Below are 12,182 nucleotides of genomic sequence, written 5' to 3' on the forward strand. Positions count from 1 at the left end.
CTGGTAACAGAGTCTCTTACTTTTTAAAAATCTGACTATGACCTTATTTTCATGTCATTTCTGAAGGATATTTTCACTTGATGTAGTTTTCCGTGTTGAGAATTCTTTCAACGTTTTATAAATGTCATTCCACTGTCTTTTGGTCTTCTTGGTTTCTAATGAGAAATCCAGTCATTTCAATTATTACTCTATATGTAATATGCCTTTTTTTCTCTGGCAGCTCTCAGGATACTTCTTTTATATTGCTTGTAAACAGCTTGATTATGATGTGTTGTTTTGTGGTTTTCTTTGATTTTATTGTTTTATTTTTGCTGATCTTGAATCTGTAAACATGTATCTTTCAACATATTTGTTATATTTTCATGAATTAGAGTTATTATTTCAAATAGATTTTTTTCCCTGTGACAGTGTTTCTTCTTGATGGGTATCTATGGGTCTGTTCATATTTTTCAGTCTTTTAAAACATTTTAAATATATGCTCTTCAGATTGCATAGTTTCTTTTTGTCTGTTAGGTTCACTGACTCTTTTCCTCTATCATTTCCATTTTGCTATTGAGTCAAGTCAGTAGTTTGTATTTCAGATACTGCATTTTTCCGTTTTGAAATTTTTATTTGATCTTTTTGTATGGTTTACATTTTTCATCAAGGAATTTTTGTCTTTCTGTTGGTTTCAATATCTAATGCAGTGTGTTTATTCTATATAGCTGTTTTAAGTTCTTTGATAAGTCCAGCATCTGTTTCACTTCACATTTGGCATTTCTTGATTGTCTTTTCCTTTGGGAATTGCTCATATTTTACTGGTTTTGGTGTAACTAGTAATTTTGGATTACACCATGGACATTTTGAATATTGTGTTCTGAGATTGACTCCACTAACATCCTCTAGAGAATATTGACTTTTTTTTTTTTTTTTTTTGTCTTATCAGGCATCAGCCTGGTTGGGTTCAGATTAAACTTACTTTCTAGACTTCCTTAGATGTGGTTTTAGCATCAGTTCAGTTTTCCAGCCTTTGCTATACTCTTATCTTTGTTAGGGATTTTGTACACACTGCTCTCAAGGAGAGGATACTTTTCCTGGTCTCTCTGACTGGAAGGGTGGAGTTGTCCAAGAGTAGTCTCTGGTATTGCACGTATTTTTTCCTGACTGGGCTACTGTTAGGTCTAAGTAGTGAGAGAAAAAATAAAAAAATAAGAAGGATTATCTCTACAATCTTTATATAACTGGGTCCTTTTTTTAATTGTTTATTCAGAAGAAGGGTTTTCACTCAGGATCTTATGTGCCCATGCTACAGCTGAAATGGTGTCCGGTCTGTTCTTGGGCCAAGTTGGAAGAGATCAAAGAGGGGAAAAAAATTTCTTGGCTCTTTTCCCCACATTCAAGGGGCAGTTTTCAAGTCCTTTGGCCAGAAAGCTGGACTTCCCTAACAGTTTTGCTGACCCTACCTGTTACTTACATCCTGCTTCAGCCTGTTCTTGGGTCAATCCAGGAAGTAACAGAGTGGGGGAAAACCAGAAGCACACTGCCACTGTATTAATCACTCTTCAGGTTTTGACTGTGCTTCCAAATCTACCTGCCTCATTAAATTTTCTAGAGCTCTCAAGTAGTTGCATGTTCATATTTTGTTTCATTTTGTTATCTTTAGAGTTTTTATTGTAAATAGTGGAAGAGGCTGGAAACTTCACATTCTTTTTTTGAAATAAATTTTGCTGGATGTAGAATTCTGTGTTGACACTTATTTAAAAAAGCAATTGAAAGTGCTTAGTCCATATGTTCTGCTTTTATTCTGTTTATTCCTGTGAATGTAATATATATTCTTTTTTTTCCCTTTGGCAGCTATTAAGATTTTCTCTGTATCAGTGCTTTTTTTTCAGCCATTTGATTATGGAAGGCCCTGTGTGATTTCCTAAGTGTTTATCAGACTTCGGATTTATGAAGTTTTCTGGATCAGTGTGTTTATAATCATCATAAAATTTGTAAATTTTTAATCTGTTTTTTCAAATGTTTTTTCTCTTCCTCCTCCTTCTTAATCCCCCTGCTGCCATCCCCAGAGAGGTCATTTTCCTCTCCTTTTTTCACCCTCAGTTACATGTATGGTTTTGTTTTTTTTCCAGTTACATGTATGTTAAATGGCTTTGTATTGTTGCATATGTCATTGAGACTTTTTTTTACGGTCTTTTTCTTTCACACACAAAAACTAAAGACCAAACAATTTTTTGTCCATTGTTTTCTTACTACTTCTTTACATTCACTGATCTTTTTTTCTGCTGTGTCTATGTTCTGTTACCCTTTTTAAGTTAATTTATGAATAATTTACAGAATAAATAGTGAAAACCCACTTTATTAGAAATTTTAATAAGAATTTAAGCACAGCAAACCTCTTATGTCAGGCAAATTTTGGTGCACAAACTTCATAAAAGATGAAAGAATATTGTTACACGTTATTTTAGCAAAATAAGATGATCTAGGTTGTTGCAAAATATTGTGTGATAAAGTCTTTTCAGTTGAATGAATGACTAGGGGAAAATATTTTCATTTTGTCCTTAAAAATATATTGTTCACTCATAATTTTTAAATTACACAGTATTCATCTAGGATATTATCAACCTGAGATGTCATTTATGTGATCAGTTTTACCACATTTTTAGAGTCTAGAGTTAGAGTTAGCCCTTCCCCCTGCACCCCAAAAAGCCAATCTGTTCTCTGTATCAATGAGTTTGGTTTTTGTTTTTTTGTTTTTTGGGTTTCTTTTGTTTTGTTTTTTAGATTTTACATATAAGTGAGATCATTTGGTATTTGTCTTTCTCTTTCTGACTTATTTCACTTAACATAATGCCTTCAAGGTCCATCCATGTTGTTGCCAGTGGCAGGATTTCATTCCTTTTTATGGCTGAATAGTATTCTCTTATATATACATCTTCTTTGCGAATCTCCTCTTAAATCATTTTAACTATCATCCCATATTATTCTTCCTTACTGCCTCCTGTGGCATTGGCTATAATAACTCAGTTTTTCTGTTACAAATCATAGATAATATATTGTAAATTTGTTTATGATAGATATTTGGATTTGCTGTTTATTTTGCCCAGAATATGAAGACCCTTCTGATCCTCCAGTTTGTTTTTAAAATCATGCAGCTGAAATGTGTCACTAGAATTAAAAAATCCTGTCTGAAAACTGTGGCAGACAAAAGAGTAAGCTGGAAGTATAATATAGATGTCACCTATCTTTTGGTGTGAGAAATGCATGTTTTGATATTCTAATTATGTTCTATTGCCATTTTAACTTTTATTAATCTCTGTAACCAATGTTATTTTTTTCCAATTCCCTGGGGAAGATTTTAGTTTGTATTGAGGCAGATAATATAATAGCTGATTTTGAAACCTGATTATGAGTATAATAATTCATATTTCGCAGAAAATTTTTTCTTATGCAGTAAAGTATTTGAATTAGGTGAATAGTTTTTCCTTATTCTTAGTAATCAAGACTCAAGTAAGTTATAGTTTTAAGAAGAGATTATTAGTATGTATTGCTGTTGGTTCAGTCAGCATAACCATTAAAATTATAATCTACTTTTTAAAAACCATTTATACTAAGGGAATAGTCCTAAATCTTTTGTTTTTATTTTTTTTTTAAGGCAAGAGGAGCAGATGTTCCAGAGATTCCTGGAGATCTTAGTCTTAAGACGTGTGGCAATACAGCCAGTATGAAGGTTAAACATGTGAAAAAGTAAGTATAATTTTACAATGGGTTTTAAATGAATTTTTATCAATGGGAGTCAGTTTTTTAGTTCTTAAAACTTTTATTTAGATTTCTTACTAAATATGCTCTTACTGTCCATATATTTAATTATACTGTAAGCCTAAATTATGACTTAGCAATTAGTGGAATAGATTTGAAGATTATCTACCTGTCTAAAAATATACTTTAATTTTGTTCTTGCAACAAGTTTATGTCATTGGCTGTTAGATTGCATTTATTCAACAGGAACAATCCAAGTGTGTCTGTCTTGGTGCCCTTATTACATGCTCTCATTCATTTAGAAAAATCACCTTTTTTGTTTAAATTATGGGATTGCTGTATCTCAGCTCTGCCTTTGAGAAAGCCTGCATTGGATGCTAGTAGTTGACTCTTACATAAAATATCTGAAGGTAAACAGAAATAACATTCCATACTTTCCCACTGAAGCCTGAATACCCCCACCATCCCATTAAGCTGGTATTAAAAAACAAAAACAGAAAAACCATCTTTTCACCTGGTAGAGGGTTAGGCAGCTATGTTTTCATTGTAAATAGAGAAAAGACAAAGATAAAAATATTCATTCTGCATCCAGACCCACTAATCCAGGACTGATGGGCTGCGACAACATTCACAGGTAAAATCTGGTTTTATATTTTGATGGTAATGCTGCTTCTGATTAGAAGTTAGCTCTTCACAGTTTTCATAACATTCACTGAAATCATGGATTTTCTATGGGCCTTGCCTTGGGTCAAGGATAGGAAAGTGTAGTCATGCTTTTTAATTTTTTTTTTTTTCGGTTTTGATCTGTGCACTAAATGTAATTTTTGTTGACTCACTGTATTTCTGGAAAGGTTTGTGTGGATATCTGTGTGCTCATGCGCATGTGCTTATTAAATAGTTTTGCTTGCATGAGCTCTCCAACCCATTTTATTTTTTCCTTAGGTTTAGTAATTTTGACTATTCCAGTATCTTGCGTCTCACTTAGTTATTTCATGTACTTCAGGTTACCCTTCACTAAAGGTCACTTTCCGAAGATGGCTGAATGTGCACATTTCCATTATGAGAACGTTGAGTTTGGCAGCATACAGGTATATTTGAAATATTTCCTACATACTGAATTAAGATCTATCTATATATCTCTGTTCTTTTCTATCTTTTTTTAAATCTACGTACCTGAGAGGTAACACTTAGAAGTAGTTTTTTTCTACTGATGTCTTGGTGGTGGATGTAAATACTTTTATTTTCTTCTGTTGACTAATATTTGATACCCGATGACTCCTATTTCAAGTGGAATTGGTATAAGAGGATCAGTATAAATCTCAGCATTTCTGTTAGATTCCTAGACAAAGTTTGCCATTGTTTTCTAGCGTGAAGCATTCTAGTTATTACCTGACTCTTATGTTGGGTCAGAGTAATGATGGTTAAATCAGAGTAGGAGTGAAGTGGCATGGTGTGGGGGAAATGTACTAATGGAGTTTTTTTTTCAATATTTTTTCTTATTGTGAGGTATACTGTGTGTATAAATACATATATGTTTATAAACATATGCATGGGTGTATATATATATGTTATATACATATATCTGTACATTTTAAAGCCCAGGCTAAGAGATAGGAATTTCCTGGGTGTCCTTACTCTGTTGCATTTGCCTTCTCTACCCTAAAGATTACTTATACCATGACTTTTATAATATTCATTATAATTTTTTATAGTTTTACTACCTATATCTCTAATCAATATGGTGGTTTAGTTTGCCTGTTCTTGAACTTAAATAATTGGAACTATTCTAGTCCATTCAGCAAATACTTACTGAGCAAGTACTTTATACCAGGCACTGTTGTAGGTGCTTTGGCTGTATTAGTGAACAATAATCACAACCAAAACTGAAGACGCATTCTTAAAGAGGCACAGAGGATGGCCAAGAAGATAAGAGCTATGGTAAAAAGGTAGAACATGATAAGAAGGATCAGGGGCACGGGGGATAGGTTGAAATATCGAACCTCGGTAGGCTTCATTATTGAGTGTATTCTTTCTTCTTTCATTTAACATTGTGAAATTGATCCCTATAGATGTCTGTAGTTATAGTTGGTTCAGTTTGGTACTGTATTAATCTATAGCATGCATATGACACAAGTAATTTATCCGTTCTTTTTTGTTTGTTTGTTTGAAAGATGGGTTGTCAGTTTTGGCACTTTGTGAACATTATTGTACACCTAACCTGGTGCATATATGCAGGAGTTTCTCATGGTATATACCTAGGAATAGAATTTCAGGGTTATAGCAGATCCACATGTCCAGCTTTACTAAGTAAGCCAAACTACTTTTTAAAGTAATTTATGAATTTATACTCCCCTAAACAGTAAATAAGAGTTGCTATTCTACATCCTTGCCAACTCTTGGTTGTTTGATACTTGTTAATTTTTACCCATCTGATGGAGATGTGAGTCTCTCTCGTATTTTAATTTGCAGTCTCCTGATTTCTAATGCAGTTGAGCATCTTTTCACATGTTTATTGGGCATTTGAGATTTCTGTTTCTTAAAACTCTAGGTCAGGTCTTTTGCTCATTTTGTTTTATAGATTTGCTTGTAATTTTCTTATTCATTCATGGGAATGCTTTATATATTTTAGATGTTCTTTCATGTTGCCTCTAGTCCTTTATTGGTTTTGTATATGAGCTGAAAACACTTTTCTCCCACATTGGGGCATGTTATTTCACTCTCTTTATGCTGCTCTCATTATACAGGCCTCATTTATTTTGTTCTTTATTTTATGTATTTCGTGTAGTTGTATGTCTGCAAAAACCTAGCTTGTAGTTTTTTTTTTTTTAAAGATTTTATTTATTTGACACACGGGGAGAGAGAGAGAGTGTGTGCAAGCACAAGCAGTGGGGAGTGGCAGGCAGGGGAGAAGCCGGCTTCCCCCTGAGCAAGGAGCCTGATGTGGGGCTTGATCCCAGGACCCTGGGATCATGACCTGAGCCAAAGGCAGCTAGTTAACCGACTGAGCCACCCTGGTGCCCCAGCTTGTCATATTAAAGATGTGCTCTGAAGTTATGAAATTGTCTTATTTTTTTTCTGTAAGTTTCATAATTTTGACTTGAACATTGAGGTTACTTGGAATTCATATTACAGTGTGAAAAAGAGTGATATTAAAAGCCCCCAGTATGACAAGCAGTCAGAATGGGTATTAACCTTTGCACTGGAGCTGAGTGCTTATGGCCTTCTCCTGTGTGATGCATTGCCCCTCTAATTGTATAGATCATTGATGGTCCACTATTTCAGTATTGTGGTACCCACCAGTCTTTTTTGAAAGGAGTCTAGGGGCATCTGGGTGGCTCAGTCTGTTAAGCCTCTGCCTTCAGCTCAGGTCATGATCCCAGGGTCCTGGGATTGAGCCCTACGTTGGGCTCCCTACTCAGTGGGGAGCCTGCTTCTCCCTCTCCCACTCCCCCTGCTTGTGCTTTTTCTCTCTCAAATAAATAAACAGAGATAGCACAGAAGCAAAGGGAGAGGCAGAGGGAGAGGGAGAAGCAGGGCTCAATCCCAGGACCTAGCGATCATGACCTGAGCTGAAGGCAGACGGTCAACCATCTGAGCCACCCAGGCGCCCCTAAATAAATAAAATCTTTAAATAAAAGAAAGGAGTCTATTTTATTATTTAAAAATATGACTGTATTAGAGTTCTCCGGTGATACAGAACCAATTTGTGTGTGTGTGTGTGTGTGTGTGTGTGTGTGTGTGTGTGTGTGTATGTGTAGAGAGAGGGAGAGAGAGAGATTTATTTTAAGGAATTAGTTCATGTGATTGGAGATGTGGTTAAGTTCAAAATCTCCAGAATAGGCTGAAAAGCAAGGGAAGGGTTGATGTTGCAGTTTGAGTCCAAGGGCAGTCTGCTGGTAGAGAGCACTCTTCAAGGGAGGTTAGTTTCTTTTTTTCTGTTAAAGACTTTCAGCTGATTGGATGAGGCCCACCTACATCATGGAGGACAATCTGCTTTACTCAGTCTACTGACTTAAATGTTAATCTCATCTAAAAAAATGACTTCACAGAATTATTTGGAATAATGTTTGACCAGAAGTTAATGTATAAAATTAATAATCATAGTCCACTCTGCCAACTTGGCATTCCTTAAACCGTACTGAGTCTCTGATAAATAAGAAGGTCATGCTTATACCTAACATCATGATCACTATTTTTCACAACCAAAAACATTCTAAGCATTTTCCCAGAAGAGGATACAAAGTTCTTGAGTAATTTACTCTTCTTGATATCCTATAACTTAAATACTATAATGTAAAGTTAAAAATACTTAAGTACCATGATATAAATCTTACATTACATAAGGTGATAAGAGAGAAGAAAACAAAAAGTACCATGATATAAATCTTACATTACCTAAGGTGATAAGAGAGAAGAAAACAAAGATATTTACTATGACACACACACACACATGCACACACACACACATTCAGAGCAAAATAAGAAGGTAATACTCATGGCAGTTATAGTCTTGGCTTGTGTAACCGGTCATGTGGCTGTAGCTGGTGTTATAACTGCCTTCTGCTTCTCATTCTATATTCCCTTTGTCCTGAGCAAGAATCTCAGTTGGTTTTGGTTCTTTACCTGGTGGGATGATCCCTACCTTAATTCTGGGTCTGGCTATTAATAGCCCTGCCTGAATTGGGTTCTGGTAATCTCCCATTGTGTTCAGTGGCAGGGCAGTGATAGTAAGCGATGTCCTAAGGGAGCTCCAGTATTCCAGATGTGTTCTTCTTTAACCTCTATTTTAGAGTAGCAGTCCAATTTCCCCTGAGTGGTCAGGATCAGTCATCCCAGCTAACGCCAAAACTCACATCTTTGCCTATTGATTTAGAGGCATAAAGAGCCCAAAGTGCCTGGGTGGCAGGGTTACTTCCAGGTCAATGGAGTTGTTATTTTGTCTTCTGGTGGAAGCATTCCTCCCTTTGGAACTAAAACGTCTAGGGTAGTAGAGCATACAGTTGTGGGGACAGGAAGCACAAATTTTGCTAGTAAGTCACTATGAGTCATATTGAGAGGTCTCACTCCAATTCCCACCCCTTATTCCTGGGTTCCCCAATCTGATTAGCTTTAAAGACACTCTTGTTTCCAATAGTAAAGAGAGGATGGATAGTCCATGGCATGATGAGGCAATAGAGATACACAAAATGTCACCATTGGATACTTAAAATCAAATGCTTATAGGAGATGAAGTTCTGGTGACCATATATTTGAGATCTTTGAACATTTTCCCATACTGATGAGTAAATTGAAATTTTCATTTCCCTCATGATTAGTGATGTTGAACATTTTTTCATGTGTTCATTGTCCATTTGTATATCTTCTTTGGAGAAATGTCTATTCAAATCCTTTACCCATTTTTGAATTTTTCAACTTTTTTATTGAGTTTTAGGACTTCTCTGTATAACCTATTTGTATCTTTTGATCTAAAGATAGTTTTCTAGATGGCATATAGGTAGATTATGTTTTTTAAATTCATTCTGTCATCTCTATCACTTTTTAATTGAAGTATAATTAACATTCAGTGTTGTTAGTTTCAGGTTTACAACATTTTGATTAAACAATTCTATACATTACTCAGTGCTCACCACAGTAGTGTAGTAACCCTCTGTCAGCCAACAATGTTATTGTAATATTGACTATATTTCCAATGCTGTACTTTTCATTTTCATGAGTTATTTTATAACTGAAAGTTTGTACCTCTTAATCCCCTTTATCTATTTCACCTATTCCCCCCACCTACCTTCTCCCCTCTGGGCACCATCAGTTTGTTCTCTATATTTTAGAATCTGTTTGTTCATTTCTTTCTGTTTTTTAGATTCCACGTGTAAGTGGAATGATACGGTATTTGTCTTTCTCTGTCTGACTTACTTCACTTAGTGTACCATCCTGTAGGTCCATTCATATTGTTGCAAATGGCAAGATCTCATTCTTCTTTTTATTGCTGACTTATATTCCATTGTATGTATATATGTATGTGTATGTGTATATATATATAATTCATCTGTTGGTGGATAATTGTGTTGCTTCCATATCTTGGCTATTGTAAATAATCCTGCAGTAAATATAGGGTTACATATATCTTTTTCATTTGTACTTTTCTTTTCTTTGGGTAAATACCTAGTAGTAGAATTACTGGATCATATGGTATTTCTATTTTTAATTTTTTGAGGAGCCTCTGTACTGTTTTCCACGGTGGCTACACCAGTTTGCATTCCCACCAACAATGTACAAGTGTTCTTTTTTTTTCATATTCTCACCAACTATTGTTATCTCTTGTTTTTTTTTAAGATTATTTGATTTTTTATTTTTAAAAAAATTTTATTTGAGAGAGAGCATGTGTGTGAAAGAGAGAGAGAGTGCATGAGCAGGGGGGAGGGGCAAAGGGAGAAGCAGACCCCCCCCCACTGAGCAGGGAGCCCAACGCTGGACTCAATCCCAGGACCTTGGGATCATGACTGGAGCTGAAGGCAGATACTTAACCAGCTGAGCCATCCAAGCACCCCTGCTTTATTTATTTGAGAGAGAGAGAGCACCAAAGTGTGAGGGGCAGAGGGAGAAGGAGAGAGAATCTCAAGCAGACTGCCCGCTGAATGTAGAGCCTGACTTGGGGCTTTATCCCATGCCCCTGAAATCATGGCCTGAGCTGAAATCAAGAGTCAACCCTCAACTGACTGTGCCACCCAGGTGCCCCTATTTCCTGGGTTTTTGATTCTAGCCATTCTGACAGGTGTAAAGTGATATATCATTGTGGTTTTGATTTGCATTTCCCTGGTGATTAGTGATGTTGAGCATCTTTCCATGTGTCTGTTTGTTGTCTGTATGTCTTTTTTAGAAAAATGTCAGTCGGGTCCTCTTCCCATTTTGTAATTGATTATTTGTTTTTTTAGTGTTGAGTTGTGTAAATTCTTTATATATTTTGGGTATTAATCCTTTATTACATGTATCATTTGCACATATTTTTCCCCACTCAATAGGTTGCCTTTTTGTTTTATTAATTGTTTCCTTCACTGCACAAAAGCTTTTTATTTTGGTGTCATCTCAATGGTTTGTTTTTGCTTTTGTTTCCCTTGCCTGAGGAGACATCTAGAAAAATGTTGCTAAGATCTATGTCAAAGAAATTAATGCCCATATTTTCTTCTAGTTTTATAATTTCAGGTCTCACATTTAGGTCTTTAATCCATTTTTTAATATATTATTTTATATATATAATATATATCCGTCTATATATATATTATATATTATTATATATATATATCCATTTATTTATATATTTATTTAAATAACTCTTCAGAGTTTATTTTTGTGTATGGTATAAGAAAGTAGTCCAGATTCATTCTTTTGCATATAGCTATTCAGTTTTCTCAGCACGATTTATAGTCTCCTTTGTCATAGATTAGTTGACTGTAAGAGTGTAGGTTTATTTCTGGGTTGTCCATTTGTAGTTGTTTTTGTGCCAGTACCATACTGTTTTGATTACCACAGCTTTGTCGTATATCTTAAAATCTGGGATTGTGATGCCTTCAGCTATGTTATCTTTCTCAAGATTGATTTGGCTGCCATCTATGTCTTTTTTTTAAAGATTTATTTATTTATTTTAGAGAGAGAGAGTGCATGAATGGGGAGAGGGGTAGAGAGAGAGAGAGAATCTCTGGCAGACTCCCACTGAGCATGAAGCTTGACTCAGGGCTGAATCTCATGACCCTGAAATCATGACCTGAGCTGAAACCAAGAGTCAGATGATTAACCAACTGAGCCACCCAGGTGCCCCTGTCATCTCTGTCTTTTGGTTGGAGAGTTTAATCCATTCTATTTAAAGTAATTACTGAAAAGGAAGGACTTATTTCTGTCATTTTGCTATCTTTTTTCTGTATGTATTATAGATTTCTTATATTTCATTTTCTGCATTACTGTCTTTTGCTTTTAGTTGATTTATTTTTAGTGAAATGTTTAAATTCCTTTCTCATTTCTTTTTGCATATAGTCTATAGTTGTTTTCTTTGTGGTTACCATGGGATTACATTTAACATCCTAAAGTTATAATACTCTAATTTAACAGCAATGACATACAAAAACTATGCTCCCTTATAGCTTGGTCCCCATCCCTTTCAGTTATAAATGTCTTACAATTACATCTTTATGTATTGTGTGTCCAAAAATATAAACTAATAATTCTTTTATATGTATTAGCCTCTTAAATTATGTTGAAAACAAAATGTGTAGTTATAAACTGAAATTGCATACTAGCTTTTATACTTAAAATTAAAAGGAAGTATTAATCTCTTAAGTCATGTAGAAAAAAATTGGAGTTACAAACCGTTGTTACAGTAATACTGGTTTTTATAATTGCCCACATATTTACCTTTATGGAGGTCGAGTTACTCTCAAGTGTCCTTTCATTTCAAC

General features: G+C 35.0%; 1 protein-coding gene across 1 annotated transcript in view; it reads left to right on the forward strand.

The window, feature by feature from the left end:
- The window catches only part of ARHGAP32 (Rho GTPase activating protein 32), a 215,929-nt gene that overhangs the window by 35,271 nt on the left and 168,476 nt on the right, over positions 1-12,182 (forward strand). Inside the window, exons 3-4 of the mRNA XM_028120847.2 lie at positions 3,635-3,726; positions 4,742-4,826. Of these exons, the coding sequence (XP_027976648.1) occupies positions 3,635-3,726; positions 4,742-4,826 (177 nt within the window). The remainder of the gene's footprint in view (positions 1-3,634; positions 3,727-4,741; positions 4,827-12,182) is intronic.

Source organism: Eumetopias jubatus, unplaced genomic scaffold, assembly GCF_037043125.1.
Source record: "Eumetopias jubatus isolate StellerSeaLion01/CBP00866 unplaced genomic scaffold, mEumJub1_p1.0 scaffold_13, whole genome shotgun sequence".
NCBI classification, from domain to species: domain Eukaryota; kingdom Metazoa; phylum Chordata; class Mammalia; order Carnivora; family Otariidae; genus Eumetopias; species Eumetopias jubatus.